This window comes from Macaca nemestrina, chromosome 17, assembly GCF_043159975.1.
Source record: "Macaca nemestrina isolate mMacNem1 chromosome 17, mMacNem.hap1, whole genome shotgun sequence".
NCBI classification, from domain to species: domain Eukaryota; kingdom Metazoa; phylum Chordata; class Mammalia; order Primates; family Cercopithecidae; genus Macaca; species Macaca nemestrina.
The window spans coordinates 22,298,172-22,320,962 of NC_092141.1; the positions used below are offsets into that span (position 1 = coordinate 22,298,172).

At 50.7% G+C, this 22,791-nt stretch overlaps 1 protein-coding gene across 5 annotated transcripts in view; it reads right to left on the reverse strand.

Moving 5' to 3' along the window:
* LOC139359329 (lysine-specific demethylase PHF2-like) overlaps positions 1-12,412 on the reverse strand; it is a 44,920-nt gene extending 32,508 nt beyond the window's left edge. For 3 of the 5 annotated variants that reach the window (XM_071081945.1, XM_071081946.1, XM_071081947.1), the window contains exons 1-3: positions 8,216-8,537; positions 7,009-7,066; positions 5,040-5,332 (exon numbers count right to left, since the gene is read on the reverse strand). In XM_071081945.1, the coding sequence (XP_070938046.1) occupies positions 5,326-5,332; positions 7,009-7,066; positions 8,216-8,531 (381 nt within the window). In that variant the 5' untranslated portion in view covers positions 8,532-8,537 and the 3' untranslated portion in view covers positions 5,040-5,325. Of the gene's footprint in view, positions 1-4,870; positions 5,333-7,008; positions 7,067-8,215; positions 8,538-12,143 lie in introns of those variants that run through there. The other 2 variants (XM_071081949.1, XM_071081948.1) reach the window with 2 other exon arrangements.
* Between the last annotated feature and the right edge of the window lie 10,379 nt (positions 12,413-22,791).

The following is a 22,791-nucleotide window of genomic DNA, read 5'->3' on the forward strand; positions in this document are numbered from 1 at the left end:
AGTTCCCATACTTCTCTACGCACTTATAGAAAGAGGTAGACGTTCATAGGCTCTAAACTGAAGTACTACATTCCCAGTATTGTACTTTCCAAAAGGTACACAAGCAGGCAGTAACCATTCTTACTATCCACACTGTATAGCCATTTTGTCCCTGTTGGGAAATGTCCGAGGAAATCCTACTGATTGCAAATATTTTTAATCTAAGTTATGACTTAGGTAAACTTTACTTATTCTACTTCCCTTAATATTTCCTTCTTTTCAAATTTGCCCTTTTTAAATTTTTCATTTTTGGTGAACAATTTACAATAATAAATTAGGAATATCAATATTTAACTCTATAAAATGTCTGTTTATAAAATTATTCATATGAATTTTCACTGGCCTTTTATATTAATAAGGAGAAGGCTACTGGCAAGAAACAAAGCAAAACAAAATTCACACAAAAAAAAATCCTTTAAAACTTTGGGATACTGAAGCATTCTGGTTTTAAGCATTTGATCTTATGAACTTGTTAATGAATGTTAATATTCTTCACTGAAATTTGCTACCTATATTTTTATGCTTCTTAGCAAGTTGAGTTTACCGACCAATGATGTATATTACCCTATTATTATTCCAAATTGAGTAATAGGTAGTAGAAAGGCCACAATTATCTTATTTTCTTAGATACTTCCTCAAAGTAGTTTCGTATTATTTTATTCTCCTTCAGTATTTTATTATTTAATATATATGTCTAAAACAATATGTACAACAGGCCAATAAAAGGGTCTGTTTAGCTAAGTTTACTCTAGTTGAATTACCATGAAAATCTTAGGTCTAAAGTTCTAAACATTATAAACAATAATTTTTTTGAAGAGCTCTGATTTTCCCAAAAACGCAATACTCCTGACTATCTTAAGTTTACACATGTAAAAGAGAAAGAAATATATATGAAAATATCATAACTCTTCTTTAGCTATTAGAATTTTTCAACTGAGGTTTTAAATCATCACCAATTTGGTATCACTCCTTTGCAGTCTTTAGCTCTCAATATATAGTTGACACTTTCAATTTCTGGGGATTTCTGACTTTAAGGTACTCATTAAAGGATGTTTAAGAAATGAAGCAGGGGATGAAATGACTTTTATTTTAAAAGTAAGTGCAAAAAAATTATGAAGATGGAGCCTGAAGAATATGAAAGGCAGACAGTACCAAATGCTGGTGATGCTGGTAGGAATGCAAATGTTACACCACTTTGGAAGACAGTTCGTCAGCTTTTCACAGAACTAAGCAAAACTCTTATCTCATAATCTAGCAATCATGCTCCTTGGTATTTACCCAAAGAAGGTGACAGCACGTCCACCCAAAAACCTGCACAAGAATGTTTATAGCAACTTAATTAAAAATTGCCAAACTTGGGAGTAACCAAGGTATCCTTAATTAGGTAAATGGATAAACTGTAATATATCCAAATAATGAAATAGTATTCAGCATTAACAAGTAATGACCTATCAAGTCATAAATCAGTTTCAACTGAAATTCATGACCCCAAAGCTCATGTCTTTATATTTCCCAGAAAAAAATAATATTCCCTGCTCCATTCACTCTCATCCTTTCCCAGAGTCACAGTTCATGTTTATTTTTTCTGCTTACATTTTTACTTTGTTGATGACTTTATTTTCTATTTCACTTGTAAAAAAATAATAATTTGACAAGAACTTCAAAATCTCCAGTCGCTACAGCTGCTCACCTTCATATATCCATACCTACATTCTGTTACATCTCATTTCCATATGGGCGAACTGTATTTGCTTCTAAATAATGTCCACTCCTCTTACTGTGACTAAGTCTTGCCCACTTGTTTTATTAGTCAGGATTCTCTAGAAGAACAGGACTAATAGGATAAATAAATATATAAATATATATTTTATATATATTGTATTATATACATATATATATTGTGTGTATCTATATATATGAGTTTTAAAGAGTATTGACTCACACAATCACAAAATGAAGTTCCAAGATAGGTCATCTGCAAGAGCCAGTCCAAGTCCCAAAACCTCAAAAGTAGGGAAGCCAACAGGGCAGCCTTCAGTCTGTGGCCCAAGACCCAAGAGCCCCTGGCAAACCACTGAGGAAGGTTCAAGAGTCCAAACGCTGAAGAACTTGAAGTTTGATGTTGGAGGGCAGGAAGCATCCAGCATGGGAGAAGGATGGAGGCCAGAAGACTTAGCCAGTCTAGCCCTTCCATGTTCCTCTGCCTGCTTTTATCCTAGCTGTGCTGGCAGCTGATTAGAGGGTGCCCACGCAGACTGACGGTGGGTCTGCATCTCCCAGTTCACTGACTCAACTGTTAACCTCCCTTCGTGACACCCTCACAGCCACATCCAGGAATGATACTTTGCATCCTTCAACCTAATCAAGGTGACACTCAGTATTAACCATCACACCTGTTATCTACTCATGCCTATCATTCCAACAATACTCTTGTTCTGCATCTGAAATTGTGTAATTCCTCTACCAAGTTCTTCACATAAAAAAACAAAAAATAAAGTTATGTCATTTAATGTGAAAAAAAAAACAACTTTCTTCATCCCAGTTGGCCTCCATCTAGAACCCGATTAGCAGTTTATGTCTAATCTTTGTGTTCAATTACTCTACTCCCATTCGCTCTTGAACCTATTTCATTCAGGCGTATTTTCTTCTACTTCTACATTGGAACAGTTATCAAGGTGACGAATACAAGTAACTACTTATACAGTGGTCATATATTTATATATAAACAAAGAATACAGTTCTAAGTGTAAGGTATCCTACTATATTATACTTAGCAACAGTGTCTTCAATCTACTCCTTTGACATCATGATCACTGTTCCTTGAAATATTTTTTTCTTCAGACACCATATTCTCTTAGTTTTTCTCCAGCCTCCCTAGATAATTCTTGTCCTCCTTATCGTCCTTACCTCCTCCCAAAATTTGAAGTTTCCCAGATTTCTCTACTATTTGAATTACCCTTTGCTACACACCAACATTTCTTAAATCCAGTTTCATGATTTAGGTATGCTTATAACTGCCACACAATTCTTCATATTCAATTTGGATAGTTACTCAATGTTTGTGTTGAATCATTCTCATCATCCTGACTTAAATAACAGGGCTTGGGGCTTGAAATTTTTACCTTTAAAGAAAGTTACACTTATTTCATATAATACACAGAAATAAATGTCCTGAATATTAAAAACATTATAAAGAACATATTATTTATGACATAATTATATTCCTCTACATTTATATCAAAACTGTTAAAGTTTCAAAGTTCACGTATGTCTTTAATATTTACAATGAATTCCGATGACGCAAGTTTAGCTCTCACCTTCTTGTTCTTTTAGAATTGTTCTTTGATATTTATCAGGATATACGATTATCCAACTAAAAACTAGGTTTCCTATCCGTCCTTCTGTCATCTTAGTTTAGGATTTTTCCCAGAATTTTTCACGTTTAACTACCTTATTAATGGCTGCATTAAGGTAGGCCCTGAAGGTTTCTGTGCTTCCAGATTCTCCCCCGATTTCCTCTCACAGTACATGAGATATCTGTGTGGGCACAGCAAGAAGGGTTCTCACTGTGACAGAAGCTTGTATCTGAATGATGTCCAGTAATATAACCAGTCTCTCTATTCTTAAAGCTCTCTGGATGCACACAACGCAGCCAACAGTTTCCTTTTCTATGGCAGTAGGCATATGAATATAAGCTATTTTTAAAACTATTTTATAATTTTCTTTAGAACAATTTTTTAGATCTACCGATACAGTAAGAATAAATTGCTGATAATAAATATTTCAAAAAGTATATAAGTATGTTTAGCACTCCCCTTCTCCCCTCAAAGTTGCTCGGGTTTGGACAATAAATTCTATAGCCACACTACTATTTAGTCACCATTTTAAAGATCAAACTTGCCTACACTTCCTCGCCCCTTTGAAGTTGCCTGGAAAATAACACCGTTGCAGTTCCCATGGAACCAGGAATAGATGTTGAGCATGCATGGGAGTAAGATCCACTAAAGATGGGTTTCTAGGAGAAGACATGGAGCAGAGACTCCCACCGGCCCTGGATCCCTCAACTGCACACTGTTACTCAAGAGAGAAATAAAGTGCTTCCTCTTAAAACATTGTATTTTGATGTCTTGTTGCTACAGGAATTTAGTCTGTTTCCAAAGTAGTATATTCCCTAAATAACAAACATTGAACCTTATTTGTATGGCTCCACATTTAGGGAGCAATAAAAAAATCTTACTGAAACCTGGCCAGCCATGACTAAGAACCATTTTTCCTTCTCAAACTAGGGCCAGAATGCAAAGGATTCTGGATAAAAGAGCTCTTGGCTGCTATCAGAACCAAAAAAGAGTAAGAGCAACTTCCGGTGAAGGGCACACTGAGAAAGGAAATCACACATCAATGCAAATCCTCCTGCAGGCTCCCTCACGCTGCTGGGCAGAGTCTGGAGACCTGAACAGGATAGTGGCTGCCGAAAGCCATCTGCTCTCATCTCTGAGGGTGTGGCCAGGCAGGACCTGCAATAGAAGGGGCAGCCCAGAGATGCCACAGTGCCTCCACAGAGGACCAGGAGCGAGCCACAAGCCTGCCTCACAGTCCAGCTGCCACAGCCCTGAGGGATCCTAAGTGGACCCAGAGCCCACTCACACCCTCTCCTCAGCTGGTGACAGAGCCAGGGCCCCACCTTCCCAATCGAGGCAAGAATGGAGGGTGGAACAGCTGTGATCGATACTTGCACCAAAGCCATGCACACTCACCACACTCAACCCACAACCCAGTGTTTTCTAAAACAAGGGACAGTCCAATCAGGAGAGGTCCAGCCTGCTCAATCTGGTCTTGCATTATATAGATGGGGAAACTGAGGCCCAGGAGGTTGAGTGCCAAGGGGACCTACTTAGGCCACAGGAAGGCAGCACTCACAACCAGTCAGCCCTGAGCTAGGTCTGGCCGCCCCCACAGTCAAGAGCCCCAGGCTTGGACGCCCACCCTGGAGTGACCAGTACCTTTGAACGCCTCCAGCAGGTGCTTTTCCATATACCAGCAGGCAGTTTTGAAGTTGGAAAACTGAGTCAGGCTGCCCAGTTTCAACATTCTTTACACTTCATATGCTCTGGAAGCCACCTAATAGCCGCTTTCAGTGCACTGACCATCAAGCAGGTGATGCTGGGGGTGGATCCAGGTCCCAGGCACGCCAGCTCAGGCTTCCCCACAGGGCCCTGCATAGCTGAGGTGGACAAGGCGACAATTGCCCCTGGGTGGCTGCAGGCCTTGGGGCCCATGAGAGTTCTGTCAGTGCCTGAGAAGAGAAAGGAGCAGCCTTTTAAGCAACCCCAACCCCACCAAAGGCAACTATGACCGTCCAGCAGCCAGATGACTCGAAGAGCCGGCCTGTATGACCCCAGAGCCCACCTCCTCCTCCTCTCCACACCACGAAGAGGCCCATCAAGGCTGACGGTCATGTCCAGGTCACCCACAGGCAGGGTGAGCCAGTGCTCAGCCCGAGGTGTCTGGCACCGACCCAGCTAGAGGGAGGACCCTACCCCACGGAGCCTGAGGGCAGACAGCACACGAGGCACTACCTCCTCTGCATCTCCACGTTCAGGCTGTGGAGAAAATGTCCTGTGAGGGCCAGGCAGTCCTCAGGGGTGAGTGTGACATAGATCCAGCCTGGGAGAGAGACAGGAGTGGCTGGCACCTCACCTGGCTCCCATGAAGGGGCTTCTCATGGCTCCAGATCAGGGAGCAGCAGAGACCAGCACAGGCCTTTCCAGGCCCAGCTCAGGCTCCAGCTCCTGCCCGCCTGTGCCTTGGTGCCCTGTCCACCTCTGCAGCTTCACCAGCAGCCTGGGGCCTCCCTGGCAGAAGCTCTGTGGCCCTAGCCCCACCCCGGGCTCCATGGAAGGGAGTCAGTGAGAGACTGTGTCTGAGGCAGCACAGACTAGTCAGTCCAGCCCTGCACCACCCAGACAGGGAAACCGAGGCCCAGAGCTGAGGGGACTCGCTCAGGCCACATGAGGGCAGTACTCAGACAGAGAGAGGAAGCTCCAGCCTATGTCCAGCTCCCCCCGCCTCCCAACCACACTCAGGGCCAGGAGAGAAGGCCGGGGCAACTACATCACCACCAGAGTTGGGACTGGATCCCAGGTTATCCTTGGAGACAGCTTGGGCCAGACCCTGGGAAATCCACAGCTCTTTCCTAAATAGCTGTGACTGTGAGGAAACTGATGGAAGGAGGAGGAACTCATAGATTACAGAAGATTCTGAAGCTTATAAATCATTAAAGGGTGAGGGTCTCAGATTGATACTTACTTAAAATGAAAAAAAAAAAAACCCTATAAAACAATGTGAAAATCTGAACACCAATTGGCTATTTGATGATACTAGGGAATTGCTGTTAATTGTTCATTTTTTCGAGATGTGGGAACAGTATTGTAGTTATGTTATTTTAGAAGGAAAGGAAGTCCTTCAGAAATAGTGGTATATTTAATGAAACAGAGTATCTTGGATTTGTTCTAACATCATCTAGGGGCACAAAGTGGCTCACAACGGGCTTTCTCCTTCAGCAGAGACTCAAAATGTCCCCCAATATTGACTTAATGAGCAGCTTGCACCCTCTTCCCTCACTGGCTCTGATGTCGTGGCTGCTGTTCCCACACAAGGCTCTCTGAGTTGGGTCTCCAGCCGTGGGCTCAGTCACAGTGAGCCCAGCCAGGCTGTGAAGGGGCCTGACTGGCTGTGCAGCTCCAAGGTGTCCTCAGTGGTGATGAGTGCCCATGCTGAGCAGACAGCACAAGCCCCACTGCTGGCCCCTCTGCAGGGACTGGGCTGGGATGGCATTAAGGTCTGGACAAGGGAGCAGGCATGCCAGGGATGCCAAGAGATCCCACGGTGGGGACACGGCCTGAGAGGCCAGTAACCTTGATGAGGGCCTGCAAGCCCTAGGACACAGTCCCCAAAGCTGCCAGCACTCACCTGAGGGAATGAAGAGTGTCTGGCCCCACTTGATGATGCACTTGTAGCATTTGTCGACCTGGTGGGCAAAGAACATCTCGCTGTGGTTGTGAGTGCAGACCTCCAGCACTCCTACAGATATTGGCTGAGGCTGGCCTGATGAGACAGAAGGTTCTCTCCCCCTGCCAAGAGAGCCTGTTGGCAGAGCCGCCCATGCCAGTACAAAGGGTGGGGGTGCAAGTGATAGGTCCTAATGTGAAAAGTACCCTGTTCAGGTCCACGACTCCTGTCTGTACCACTGAGGACACAGGGGCTTGGCAATTCAGAAGTGTGTGTGTTAGGAAGATTCTGGGTATCTGGGCCCCCAGCATAGTCAAGGGCTAAAGCCCATAATCCCACATTACATTGTTTTGAGGCACTACAAATGGCGTGGATGCCTAGGTTGCAAATAAAGCTGCAACTGGCTGTCAAAAGAATTCCAGATAGCTCCACTCTTGAGAGCCACTTGGATCCCAGGCTGGGTCAAATGATGCCACTGTGTTCCAGGCGGTCTTATGCCTGGCCCCGGGAGGGGTTCTGCACTGGGAACAGAGAGACTCCTGTCCTACGGCAGTGGAGCCAAGGCAGGTTCTGAGGGTGCCCCAGTGACTTCCTCAAGGCCTCCCAGAGGTGGGATCAGCACACCCACCCGCCCCCAGCTACAGCCCCAGCCGGTCTGGAGAAGCTCAGTGAGCAGCTAGGGGAGCCCGCAGCTTAAGGTTTCCTTTGTTTCTTTTGCTATTTTTCATTTTTCTTCTGGCTTTTCTGGCTTCCCTCTCTCAGCCTCGACAGTGAGGCTCCTAGCCATCCCCGTCTGCTCAGATGCCCCCATCCTGCCCGCTGGCTCCTGTGCGGGGCCCTGGTTATGACTGGCCCCTCTTCCAGGATGTCTTGACAACACCCCCCTTTCTCCTCTAAGTGCACAGTCACCCAGCGGCCTCATCCGATTGTTATTGAGCCTGAATCCCATTAGAAAAAGGAGACATTCGTGTGCTTATCTGATCCCACATGCACCCCTGCCCCTCCATCCAGGGATGTCTCCATGGCCTCCTGTCCCAGGGATGGATGGTCCGAGGGCCCTCTGGGGAGTGGCATCTTGGCCACAGTCAGGGCTCGTGGGACTGCAGACAATCTTGCAGATGGGTCATGGCCACAGCACAGCTGAGGTGTCCCAAGGGGCGTGGCTTACTTTGAACACGCGGTATCAGGCAGAGGTGCCCCGAGTCGATGTGAAAGTTGGGGTAGCTTTCCTTCATGCAGATCAGGTAGTACTGGGTCACTTTGGGCTTGGCCAGCAATATATCGTCTAGCCAGTAGTTTTCTACCCAGGGCAGTTTCTTCATGATGTCAGGTGGCTCCACGAAGCTGGGCATCCTGCGGGTGGGAGAGGAAGGTGGAGAGGGAACCTGAGACTCCCTTTCTGATGTCCCCTGGAGTGGGAAACATGCTCTGTGAGGCGCGTCCCACACTCTCACCACCTGCAGGCCACGCATCACAGCTCTCATTTCACAGAGGAGCAAACAGGATTACAGAGGGCGGAATGAGCCCAGGCGCTGGCTGTGGCCCTGGCAGAACACTGGGTCTGACACTGGCCTCCACCCCCAGAAGACAATGAGAAGGCCCCAAAACCATCCACCCCTGAGAAGGAGCCTCCTTTCCTGCAAACTGGAAAGTGAGTCCGGATTGGCCACGTGCATGTGACTGTGGCAAGCAGGGCTGGAGCATAGATATCATTTCTCACACTCAGTCCAGGCACCTCTGGTGTCACCTGGATAACAGCCACTGCTCCTCAGAGCTGACAACAGGGCACCTGCGACCCCTGGCCATGTCAAGTCACAGTCAAATCCAGCCGACTCATATTCAGGGAAGATAGGGAAATGCAAAGCCTTCGATTCAATGAAGTATAAACTGTCCTGGATAAAATGCACTACATTTCATCAAAAACATCAAACTAGGCCAGGCACGGTGACTCACACCCGTAATATCAGCACTTTGGGAGGCCGCAGTGGACAGATCACAACGTCAGGAGTTCGAGACCAGCCTGGCCAACATGGTGAAACCCTACCTCCACTAAAAATACAAAAACTAGTTGGGCATGGTGGCGTGCCTGTAATCCCAGGTACTCGGGAGGCTGAGGCAGGAGAATCGCTTGAATCCAGGAGGCAGAGGTTGCAGTGAGCTGAGATCACTCCATCGCCCTCCAGCCTGGGTGACAAAGTGAGCCTCCATTTCAAAAAAAAAAAAAAAGTCAAGCTCAACAGCACCTGTGCAGTGACATTTCAGCTACCACCAAGAACCAGACCTGGAAATTCTTGCTGTCTCCAGGAAGACAGGGTCTGTCATGTCTCTGTCATTCCATCTGAAAGTGCTGTTGTCTCTACTCGAAGGCCACACCAACCCGGACAAGACTGTCACAAATCACAAGCAGAGTCCCACCGCCCCAATCCCACCAGCCTCAGTCACAGACCTCACCTTTCTCACTTTTACATCTCCAGCAGGTTCCAAACCAGCACCCTTCTCCATCCTCCAGGAGTCCTCATTGCCCCCATCCATGCCCGCTGCCAACTTCTGAACACTCAGCAGTCTGGGCACATTGCTGCCCAAAGGACAGGGTTCCCTGCCACAAGGGCCCTCGCAACCCACCTCCAGCTGGGTCTTTCAAACACCACACACGATGGGGGCCAGGCTGTCCCTGCCTCCCACCACACCCTCAAATGTCCTTCTTTCCTTTGCTTGGCCTGCTTAGGTGCAGGCCACACCTTTCTCTGAGTTGGTGGGGGGTGGTCCTAAAGCCCCCATGGACACGCAAGGCCACCATGAGCAAGAGTCCAGATGTGACATGTGTCTGAATGACCAGCAGTGGGCACATCACCTTAGACCTGCCACACAGCAGGCATCTGTCTGTCTGGTCTGGGGGTACACTGGTCACTGTGGGCCCCCGTGAGGCAGCAGGCCCCAAGAGCTATCCCAGACAGCCCATGGAGTCAGGCCTGACCTTACCTACTTGGCCAACATCCTAGGGGACAGACAATGATGAAGCAGAGCCCACTCCATGGCCCTGACCCAAGCTCATGTGAAGGCTCTGATAGGTAAGCGACCAATAAAAGTTGCAAACAACCCCCTAATGGTCCACGGACTGCACCAGTGGACACAGGAGGCAAAGGGATGGCCCTGAAAGGCCCAACGGAAAACCACAGGCCAAAGTACCCTCTCCCTCTCTAGCTTCATCATCCTGACCTCTCTCTGTGAGAACCCCCTTACCCAGGCAGGGAAGGAAATTAAGTTGATGGAGACATGACTCAGTTATGTTGTTTGCTACCAAAGCAATACATACTGCTTTCCCTGATACCATAACCCACTCCATTTCCCTTTTTGCCTTTGCTGTTAGGAAGCTCAAGCCAAACTGAATGCTCATTACCTTTTAAAAAAAAAATTAAAGATAGGTGCCCAGGCTGGTTGCAAACTCCTGGCCTCAAGTGATCCTCCTGCCTCAGCCTCCCAAAGTGCTGGGATTATAGGCATGAGCCACCATGCACAGCCATATTACCTTTTTGTGGCTCTTGGCACAGTGTTGTATTCTTTTTCTTGGTATGGTTTTAGATAATTCTTTTGTTTATTCCTACCTGCCCCTTTGCATGTGTTGTGTGCTTTCAGGAAGTAGGGATGATGGAAATGACTGAAGCCATCCTTAGCCACCCATGCCTAACACTGAGTGAGTGTTCTGGATCTTTCCCAGGGGCCAGCTGGATGGCAGCAGATTTGATGGAGAGGGGGTGAGGGGTGGATCCAGGGCGGGCACCGACCACCCCCAGGCTGGGCAGCCTGGGGGAGAACCAGGTCAGAGCCACAAAGTACGGGGCCAGCAGCTCTGCCACCAGGAAGCCAGGCTGGTGTAGATGAGCCATGACAGAGGATGCCCCACCCAGTGACCGCAGGGCTGATGACAACTAGCGCCAGGAACTCAGGGGGACCGGGCCAACGCCAACCAAAACACATCTGTGGGGAGTCCACCTTGCCTAGAAGGCAGGGAGGCGGGTCACAACAGCGACCCCTACAGGATCTCGTGTGTGAGTGTAGGTGTTTCTACGGGTGTGTGCAGGTGTTGGTAACTGTGCCAGGGATGTGGATGTTAGGAGTGTGAGTGTGCCAGTGAGTCAGTGTCTCAGTCTTTCAAGAATGTGTCATAAGCGTGTCATGAGTCCCTTTGTGTTTGTGTCAGTGCCTGTGTATCAGGAGGGTGTCCATGGTGTGTCCGTGAATGTCCATGAGTGAGTGTATCACAAGTCCATGTCATGCGAGCGTGTCGGTGTGTTGTGAACGTGTCATGAGTGTGTTGGTGAGTGTGTTCATGAGTGTTTGCACCCTGTGTTGCTGAATGCTGAGTGTCATGAGTGTGTCCATGTGTCTGATAGTGTGTCGTATCTATGAATGTGGCATGAGTACGTCCATGGGTGAGTGTTGGTGTGTTGTCAATGGGTCAGGAGTGTGTTGGTGTGTCCATGAGTGTGAGTTCACCACGCGTTGGTGTCTGTGAGTAGGTATGAGTGTGTCATGACTGCGAGTGTGACATCTATGAGTGTGTCATGAGTGTGTCCATGAGCGAATGTGAAGGTCCGTGTGTCATGTGTCACGTGTTCGAGTGTCCATGAATCAGTGTGTCATGAGCATGTCCATGAGTTGGTGTCATGACTGTTGAGTGTGTCCATGAGTGTGAATGTTGTGTGTCCATAAGTGGGTGTGTCATTGATGTGTCTGAGTGTGTGATGAAGTGTGTGCATTCTGGAAAAAACTACACACCATTACCAATGGTTCTCTCTGAGGAGTGGGATGGGATTGGCCAAGGTCAGAGGCGGCTTTGCCTTTTTGCTCCTTATTTTTGTTTGAATTGTTCACAATGTGTCACCTTCACACTTTGAAAGAGAAACAGCTGTGGGCCAACCTTAAAAAAAAGGAAGGAAAAAGGGAAAAAATTTAAAAGAGCGAGGGAAACAGGAAAAATCCACGTGTGCCATGTGCAGTATTCCAGACTGAGACCTTCGAACTGTGCTTCTCAGGCGACTGCCAAGGACGGCACAGCACCCCTGCCCCAACCCCAGCCCCAGGGTGGCGGCACTCACTGGGTATCAGAGAACTCTAGGTTAGTGGTGTTGAGGACCCGCTTGCAGCTGGTGCTGTAGTAACAGTCCACAAACTCCTTCAGCTTCATCTTGCAGTCCTTCTGCTTGGTGACATCTGTCACATCCACACTCTGCTCCAGCCGTGGGGAGGTGCTGGGAGGAGCTCGAGCACCCTGGGAAGTTGGCACAGCCTCCCTGAGGCCAGGATGTGTAGAGTGGACACATACCCTTGGCTGCCGTCACACACAGCAGAGTTGCCAGCGGCTGGATGCTAAGGCTCTGGGTGCCGACGTCCGGCTTCACCCACCTGCTTTTCCTCTGGCTCAGCAAAGTGTCCTGACCACTCTCCCTCTGACCTGGTGATAACTGCAAGGCAGCCAGGTGACAGGCCTCAGCGAGGGTGGCCAGATCAGCGAATGAAAACACAGGACACCTGGCCCACCTGAATTTCAGATGAACAACAAATACATTTCAGTGTATGTTCCAAGTAATTCATGAGACATACCTACTTTTTAAAAATTAAGCTATCAAATCCCCCGCATTTGTACAGCACCAATTCATGACTCTGATAATTGGCAAACTGATAAAGGGAAAAGCCTTCTCTGTAGTTGACAAAGAAAAGTTCAGGATAGCCAGACGAGCTGAGAAGGCAAATTTCTTTATAAAAGACTCATGACTGAAAGAGGCAGAAGAAAGCACAGAATTGCCAGCAGCCCTTTACAGTAGTTCTCCATGGCTGCTCTGTCCACAAAGTGCAAGGCCATGGGGTTAGTGTGGACAGATGAGATGTGTGCCGTGGCCACTGGCCTTGTTGGCATCACTGCAGGAGTGCGGCCAGGCACAATAGGCCTCCCCACGGATGGAAGCACACCCACCCAGAGGGAGTCCTGCCAAAAACCTGAATGCAAGTCAAGCAAGCCTCTAACCACGAGTTTATAGGAAACACCTGGGACAGAAGGATCTGCTCAATGACACCACTGGGGAAGCTGGCAGCAAATCCTGGATGTGGGATATTCTGCAAGACCAACCATGGCCTTCTCTCCAACAAACCAGTGAGATGGAAGGAAATGTCGCTGTCAGAAGAAAAGAGACTCCAGGGACATAAAAAGCAAATGCAATGTGGGGGCCTCATTCAGATTCCACTGCCAAATGTAAAGAGGCATTTTTGAGGCAATTGGGAAGAATTAAACTGAGTCTTACATGCCACCGAGGAATTATTGTTAATATTATCGAGTATAATGGTGGAACTGTGAGCGATGTACTGGAATTATCGGTGAAATAATGTATGTAAAAAGATTTTTTTTTTTTTGAGATGGACTCTTGTTCTTTCACCCAGGCTAGAGTGCAGTGGTGCAACCTTGGCTCATTGCAACCTCCACCTCCCGGGTTCAAGCAATTCTCCTGCCTCAGCCTCCCGAGGAGTTGGGACTATGGGTGCCACCATTACACCTGGCTAATTTCTGTATTTTGAGAAGGGACAGGGTTTTGCCATGTTGGCCAGACTGATCTCAAACTCCTGGCCTCAAGAAATCCACCCACCTCAGCCTTCTAAAGTGCTGGAATTAAAGGCATGAGCTACCATGCCTGGCCAGAATTTCTTTTAAAATACTACAAGAGAACAAAGGTATGGAGGCAGAAAATCGGCTGAAGGTTGCTGGTTTTTGTTTCCAGTGCTAGGTGCATGAGGGTTTATTGTTTCTTTAATTTTGTGTGTGTTTAAAAAGTTTAATCATGAAAAAAAATTTGGAGGAAAAAGACAGACATAGAAGCAATACAAACTATGAACCATCTCCCTGCTTCTTCAGGGACAGCTGTGGAGGGAACAGAGCAAGGGGACAAACCAGGCCCCGTCTGCATAATCAGATGACCACAGGCCTTGGTGGCAGAGCAGGAGCCACCTCTCAGAGCTGTGGGAGGGAGGAAATGAGCTCCTACATGGGAAGAACTTAGAAAAATGCCTGACACTGGGCACACTCTCACTTGTATTAGCTGTTATCCTGCGTGCATCATGGGGGGGCTGGGAAGGTAAGAAAGAGCACTGGCCCAGCGAGTGTGAACATTACAGCTGCGGTACACAAGGCTGCCTGACCAGCATTGTGCGGCAAGCCCACCCGATGGCCACGGCCCCCTCTCTACTCAGGCAAACCTGCGGCAAAGCTGAGCACAGGCAAGACCAGGGGCTGGATCCTGGCGCAAGGCAGGGTCAGCCACAGAGCTATTGTCACAGCTCAAACCATGCCCAGTCTTCCCTCCTCCTCAATAAGAATCCCACAGAATCAGCCCCTCTGCATGGACCCCCAACACCCCCACCCCAGGTCCCGGGAGAAGCCCTTTCTAGCCCCTCTTCCTGAGATGCCTCATAGCTCCCACGGTGCTCGCTCTTCCTCCTCACTGCAAGTCCAGGAGCCCAGTCTCTGTGGCCCCAGGGTGGCCATGTGGCTTGAGAGAACAGTCGTGGCCCCAGGCCCCTGCTGAAATTGAACTTGCTGGCCTCCTGGTGGGTGCCCGTATGTGCCCAGAGGCTTGTACAGGTGACCTCATTTCATCTCCAGCACACACCTACACACCTCACGAGTGGTGCATAGAGGAAGAGAGTGAGTCTCAGAGTGGTGGGGCTAGTCATCTCGGAGCCCCAGCACCAATAAGCCAGTGTGCTTGTCTGCCCATCTCCTGTCCTTAGCATTTGCCCGTTCAGGGATTTTCCTCCTCGTGCCAGCCATCCAGGCATCCCCCATGAGCACCTTGAGGCCCGGCAACCACGTGGGCTTCCATGCTTGGCCATGTGTCTACTGGTCTATCACAGTCACTGCTAGGTGTGCTGGCCTCTCCCTGCCACTGGCTCTCAAATGGCACCACCACCAGTGCTTCCCGCACCCACAAGTACCCACCTGAACCCAGTAGATGTGGAACTGCAAGGGGACATGAAATGGGCACTGTTGATGGCGACAGCACTGGCTAGAATCCAGATAGAATCCAGACGAGGAAGAGGCTCTTCTGCCATGGGGACAGGTCATGCTACAGATGAGGAAAGCCAGGTGCCTGGCCAGGCAGCCAGGATGGGGACATGGGCCCACAATACCAGGGCCTCCTGGGCATGGTGGTGTGATGTAGCACCCACAAGAATGCAATTCATAGCTGCCAGAATCAAAGGGCCTCCCAGACCAGCCCCCACTTTGCAGCCAGAGTATCAGGGAGGGCAAGGGACCTGCCAGGTCATATGTCATCTCAATGGGACACAGGATCTAAGAGCACCAGGAACAGAGTACAGTGAGCCTGGAGCCTCCCCTGCTCATGCACACATGGGTCACAGCCAGGGCTAGGGAAACAGCATGCACAGTGATGGGTGCCCCAGCACTCCCAGCTCAAGCTCCAGAGCACTGTGAAGCAGATGGTACTTATCCACATATTTCTCGATGTCACTTACATAGAATGTAGGGGCCCAGTCAGCCAGGCCCAGCCCATCTCTCCTAGGGAGGAGGATAGGCTCCATGAAGCCATGGTTCTCCACGTGGCCCAGTGTGAGCTGACTGCCCGGCACACGGGCCACCACATCTTCAGCACTGCAGAGAAACACAGGTCAGAGGCCACGTCGGGCCCGAGGCCTCTTGCACCAGAACAGGTGTGGACAGCGCCTACGGCACTGGAGAGGCAAGTCTAGGTCTGGCCACCCATCTCCCACAGCCACAGGAGGCCGCCTGGCTGTGGTGCCACATCTGGGACTATAGGGCAGCCAGGGCAGATGCAGTGCTGACTCTGGAACCCCACTGTTTGGGGCAGTGGGGACATAGGCTCCCACACGTGTCAGATGGAAATGTCGAGAGGTGACAAGGGCCCGTCCTTCATAACTATCTGGGCCTGTCCACCCCACCTACTTCCTCACACTGCCCAGGTCACACCTTCTCCCGGGACACCAAGTATGCACACCTTGGACTTTGTACATGTGCACATGAGCACATGTGCACATATAGCCAGCAAACTATGTGCCCATGCAACAATGCAGGCACACACGTATGTACACACATGTGCACACACCCATACTGGACCGCAGGCCTTGCACACACATGCACACACCCCTACTGCACTTCCAAGTCCCTGGGAGAGGGAAGCAATTTCCTCTCCATCCCACTATGTCCCTAGCTCCTAGCCTCATATCCACCAGGCAGAGAAGAGCAGCTGGGATAAGGGAGGCCGCCAGGGCATGCAGATGCCTTCCTTGGGGGCTGCTTGGCTGAGTCTGACACAGGCTGACCCTTGAGCAGAAAAGGGACTGAATTCAAGAGCAGAGCCAGGCAGGGCCCGTATGGTGCCCATCCATCACAGACGAAGGCGGGGTGGGTGGGGGGAAGGGATGGGGGCCTCAGAAAGCCATGTGTCATCCTCCTGAGTCTCAGTGGTTGTGGGAGAACTGACGACCACCCAATGACAATGCTTGTCTCTGAGCAGGATCTGCTACCAATGCAAAGGAGCAGGGCTGAGTGGGGCTGGGACCTTTTATTTGCAAAGAACCTCCGCGTTGTGTTCAGTCTCCCCACCCACAATTCAAGCGGACATCATGGAAACTTGGCAAAATCTGACAGAGTCAAGGCCAAAAGCCAGGACTTCTGAGGGAAGCATGGGGCACAGATGAGCAGGGGTTCAAATCTGTCTTTCCCAATCCTCTTCTAGCTGTGTGACGTTGAGCAAATTACCTGACATCTCTGTGCCTCATCTTTAGTAGAGAAAGGCTTGCACGGGCCTTGTGGGGTGGCTGTGGGATGTACGTTGGCACATGCACAGCATCTGTGCCAGACTCCGCTGGACCTTTTCTCAGGGCAAAGCCACCTGGTGCAGCAGGTGCTTGTTCACAGGCAGAACACACTCACAGGCTGGCTTGGTGCTCCTAACAGACCCTGGGCTCATCCCTGTGTGCCCCCATTGCCCAGTACTGGGGCCAGCACACAGTGGGCACAGGGGGAGTGTCTGCAAGCAAATGAAGTATCCTATCCTTGTCATACTGGCTGCTCAACTTCAGAGCATCTTGCAAAGAGAGGGGGATGTATCTGCCTTCATCACTATCAACAGAGAAGCCTCAGTTCAGCCCATGCTCCTGCCCTCTTGGTGCCAGCCTGAGCCAGGCAATGCCAGGGCCACAGATAACTCCAAGCTGCCCTCCCATTGCAGTTTGCAAGCACTCACTGAGTAGCTTGGCTCCGTGCAAGGCTGGGGACACTGAAGCAGGTGTCACCCAAGTGACAGATGCTAGGAAGTCCCTGCTTCTTAAGAGCTGAGATGGGCAGGGGGCCAAGGCAGGCCCTAGAGGTGTGTGTGTTGAGCTGTTCAGCCCAGAGGTTAAAGGAGTTGGAGAAAAGATACTCCCAATGACAACCCAGACCCTCCTAACCCCCCAACAACCTTAAACCTCGGCAACTGTGAATACCATCACCCTCTGCTGGGCCTGCTGCTACCCAGGGAGGTGTGGATATCGAGGGAACAAGGGGTTTCAGAGTTCACAAAGTGCCTTCTCTGCCTCAGAGGGCCTCGTGGAAATGGATGCAGTTGCGTGCACTCCATGGGGGAGCCAAGTGGGACCCGGGGAGGAAACTTCCAGAGCTGAGCTTTCTGCACCAAGCAGAGCTCCCTGCCTGCCCTTAGGTCATCACCTGCGAGGAGCACCAAGTGTGGGCAGGGCTCCAAGGAGGGGCTGCAATGAAGGCCCAGGATGGCATCAATTCAGACAGGAGCACAAGGCAGCCCTGCGGTCACGTGGCAGCAGTGACACTGCAGCTGGGAGAGGCCTCAGGGCTGGCTGAAGAGACCAAGGAAAAGAAGGCAGCCCACAGAGACGGGGGCCATGGTGGGAAGCCTGCAGGGGCCCAGCACGGCCGGCAGCATGGGGGCGTCCTCCCCGTCACCTGTCTGCGTGGTCATTGTTTCATCAATCGCACTCCTGTCCGTGAACACTCACTGAGGCCAGGGGTCCCCCGGCTATACCTGTGTACCTCCTCTCTCATGGGACGGGGTCCTCACACGGATGAAGCAACTGAAGCCAGAGAAGTGGGGCCATGCCGAGGTCGCCAACGAAGGTACACAGAGGGGCAAGGAGGCTGACTGTCCCTCCTGCTGCATGGGCACAGGGAACCCTGTCCCAGAACCACATGGGGAGCCTGATGACAGCGTCCCTGTGATGACATACCCACGGAGACAGCTGCTGAACAGTCACCCCAACCCCACAGGACAAGACAGGAAGAGAAAAGTCAGTTCAATAAGATAAGTGACTGTGTCTAAGTCAGGAGCTGAAATTCAAGGCTGTTTCTAACCACTATGCGGCTTCCTCATCAGATGGGGACACCTTCCCGAGTTCCTGGCCAAGTACCCTGGGCCACCCTGTACCACATCTGTGTCAGTTGGGTAAACCTGTGGGCCTGTGGCCCCTGCCCACAGGCCACAGCCAAAATCAGCTCAAGATACAGGTTAGAAAAGCACAGGGAGGGACCCTGCAATCCTCACCATGGTGGCTTTCAAAAAGAGGGGGTGAAGTGTGAGGACCAGGCCTCAGGCACAGCTAACTCTGGGAACCCTGAGCAGTCCCCATCCCCACCCGCAGGCCAGGGTGGCAGGGGCAGGACAAGTGGAGGCAGGCTGGAGTCCTCCAGAGGTTCCTAGCACTGGCTTAGAGCTTCTCCAGGGACATGGAGAGGCCCTCTTGTCCCCAAGGTGCCTTTGTGTGCAAAGCATGGACAGAGTCAATGCAAAGACCAACCGGGGCATCACAGGCTCTGGGCACAGTGCACATTCACTTCAAATCTGAACATGCACACTGGTGGAAGGTGCTCGAACCGTGTACCTCTGTCCCTGACAGAGCACACATCCCTCAATAATCACTGAAAATCTGCCTCACAGAATTTATATAGCACATTCAGCCCATAGACACGTGCATGCAGACACACGCTCATGCACACACATACGCACGCACACAGCTAGGGACTGAATATCTGTCCCATCAAAATTTATCTGACCCCAAAGGTCACAGTTTTAGGCGATGGGGTGTTTGGGACATAATGAGGTCTTGAAGGTGAAGTCCTCATGAGTGGGATTACTGTCCTTATAAAAGGTACCCCAAAGAGCTGCCTTCTTCCCTCCACCATGTGAGGACACGTCAAGACGGCATTGTCTATGAACCAGAAGCAGGCCCTCACCACACACTGAATTAGCCAGCACCTTGATCTTGGACTTCCAGCCTCCAGAACTGTGGGAAATAAATTTTCTATTACTTAAGCCCTACAGTCTGTAGTATTGTGTTACAGGATCCTGAACAGAGCATGACATACAAGCACAAGCATGCATACATACACATGCACAAATATGTAAGCACACACATACACGCACATGCACATGTGTACAGCCAGGCAGGGGCTGGGAGTCCCATCGCCTGCAACCTCAGCACTGTCCGCTGGTCTAGAATTTCCCTCCCCGGGCGGTTGGCCATAGGACATGGGAAGAGGAGCCTACACTGTGGTTTTAGCTGCAATCAAGGGCAGGCTGGGCCACCAGGCCTCTGCCTAAACTCCCTGCAGGCACAGGGGCAGGGTCTGGGTGAGGCAGGCACACAGGACTCCCATGGCAGGTGGGCTGTTTCTGGGGATGCCTGGGGACATTAGAGAAATTGAAACTGAGTGCTCACCAATGTGCAAAACCTGCCCAGCCCCAGCACCACATCACTGCTCTACCCCAGCTCCAACTCATGCAAGAGACCCCAAGCAAGGACCCTTTGAAACGTAAGCTATGAGAAGAGGCCACTGGCCCAGGGGTTTCTGACACTTTCTTCCCTACCAGTCTGAAAGCGTCTTCTCCAGTGATGCACACGTGTATCTGCTGCACGAAGCACACAAGAGCAGCGCCACCCCAGCATCCTCCCAAGACCCCACTCGGGGGCCCTCAGTGGGTCCTGCCCCCCAGAAAAGCACCTCCTGGGGTGTCCTGGCTGCAACCCTGTTCTGCCCTGACACCCGCCCCCCAGGCCTCCACTCAAAACTCAGCCCTGTTGATGTCATTCCTGTCACAAAGACAGCTCGGCTCTTAGCTTTTTGGGTAGGCTCAATAACTTGGCAACAGCATGAGACTGTCCCGTCCTGTCAGGCTGATCCTTCCTACCCTTTATCTGTTTTTGAGCAGTAATCAGATGATGGGTTAATGAGCTTGCCACAAGGTTAATGAGCTTGCCACAGGCAGATGCATTCCGAGCATAAATGCAGCCAACTAGTGGGGACCAGGGGTAAGAAGGCAATTTAGGAATCCCAGAACCTCCCCGCAGGCAAGCCGTCAGCTTGAAAGTTCAGGAAGAACTGCTAGCTTCTCCTCATCACCCTCTTGCATATTTGGTGGTGGTTGTCTGGGTGTTGAGGCTGTGCTGGGGATCCAGTCGAGATCTGTTCTCGACACATGCAGCCCCCACCGTTGTCCAGCAATGGACAAGTACAAAGCACTCACGCCTTGGGAGAGGCCGAGAAAGAGCAGCCAGGTCCACAGAGTAGTGATACCCCAACCTGGGCCAGTCCCCAGCATCACCAGCTGCCAGGACAGGCCTCCAAGGCTCCCTCCACCTGGCCTTAGCCCACAGAACAGCGGTGCTGGGGCTCCTTCCACCCATTGCCTGCATCCTCCCTTTGCCCCCACTGGTTCCACAGAATCCGTCCCACAGGGATCTGGGGGTCTGGTGCTTCAGCTTGTAACTGGACACTGGCAAGGGGCTCCCTTTGAAGGGGAGTGACTCGGACTGGCTGTGACCTGGAGCCAGATGCATTCCCTGCCCCACCTTGTCCAGGGCTCAGGTCAGCAGGGATGTGATCAGCTGACCCATCCAGAGCCCATGTTCAGTGAGTGCAGCTTCTGTGAGCACCCAGGACCCTCCAATGAAGTGGAACCCAGAGGCCACATTAACACCCCCCCCACATCCATGTCATCTGTCCTGTCTACAGGCCACACCCCTCCCGACCCCTTGAAGACCACCACACAGCTCTCCCTCTGCAACCAGGGCTGAGGCTTGGAGCTCAAGGCTAACATAACCTCCAGCTCACTTGGATGAACCTGCATAGTGTGAGGCAAGCCTGCACCCCAGGACCCACCACACCTGAGAGGGCCGAGAAGAAAACAGAGCCTCAGCCCTTAGGATATGCAAACAGCAGGTTGTGTGGGAAAGGCACAGGACCTCCAAGCCTCTCTGCAGAGGAGGTGGTGGGTGGGATGAGGCAGGGCTGAAAAAGGAAAAGAGGACCAAGTCCACCAACAATGCACGTGCCCAGAAAACACAGGCTAGGCCCCCCGTGTGGCAGTGGCTGGCTGGGCAGGGCTAGGCTGGGGGCCCCTGGAAAACCCCTGCATCACCATTTATCCAGGTCCCCAAGTCCGTGTCTCCCTCACTCAGGCTGGCCCGGCCTCTCCCCAGGCCTGAGAAAGCCCTTTGGGTCTTGGCACAGCTGCCTCTGCCAGCAGGAGCTGATCAGGAGGTGCTACAGTGGGTCTAGTGAGGCTACAGGGGACAGCAAGCTAGGCTGGCAGGGTCCCCAGGCCTAGACACTACTCAGAGAGTTTTGCCCCCAGCAACCCAGAGCCCATACCCAGGAGACCTTGCCCTCCACGCAGTGCAGGCAGGGAGCATGTTGCTCTCATCAGCAAGAGGTGGCTGCTTGGGCTGCAGTACTTACAGGTGGACTTCACATGGGTTTTCTCATAGTTTGGGCAGTGGTGTATGTCGATGTCAGGCACGTCCTCCTCTTCCACTCCCAACACAGCTGAAACGACATGAAACAGACCGTTCCCTAGGCACTCAGCACCTGCTCAAGCACTTTCCATCTGCCAAGCTCTAGGGAGAACCCCTGCTCATCATCTGGGAACCTGGGCCAGATGGAGCACAGCTGTGTAGGGACAGCGTTCCACCAGGAAAGAAAGGTGGAGGGAAAGAGCTGGAGAGATGTCATCCTGGAAAGGCATCTGCAGCTTGCACTGAGATGCAGCATCCTGATATGCCCCACCATGAGGACCCAAATGAATAGGCATCCAGCAGGCCTGCCTTGGTGAAGATCACCAATGTCCTCTCACCAAAGGACAGGGAAGGAAGAGGGGTCTCACAGCCAGGCTGTCCCCATCACTTCACCAGGGTTAGGGTTAGCCTGAGAGGACAGAAAACACCAGAGGCAGCTTGGAGCCCCCTCCTGCAGGCCGCACCATAACTACCCATCCAGCTTGTCCTCATGAGGGCCAAAAAGAGGCCCAGACACAGGCCTAGCAGCCTGGCCTTGGAACATGCCCAGGACTCCAGACACCATGACCTCTTTTTCGTCATTCCCTTCCTGGTGTTCCTCCAGATGCCTTGTAAACCCGCTTGGGGACTTAGAACAAGAGAGAGCCACCTCCTATGCAGATGGCAGGGCTATAGGCCTTAAGCAAGCTAAGGAATGAAGACAAAGAGCATCAAAGGACACAACCTAAGACATCAATAAACTTCTCCAGAAGCAAACCCAGCAAAATGGAAATGCTTTATTTTGATACCTTCTACTTCTTTTTTTTTTCTTTTAGTTAAAAGTGACATGAGGCCAGGCGCGGTGGCTCATGTCTGTAATCCCAGCACTTTGATAGGCCAAGGCGGGTAGATCACTTGAGGTCAGGAGTTCGA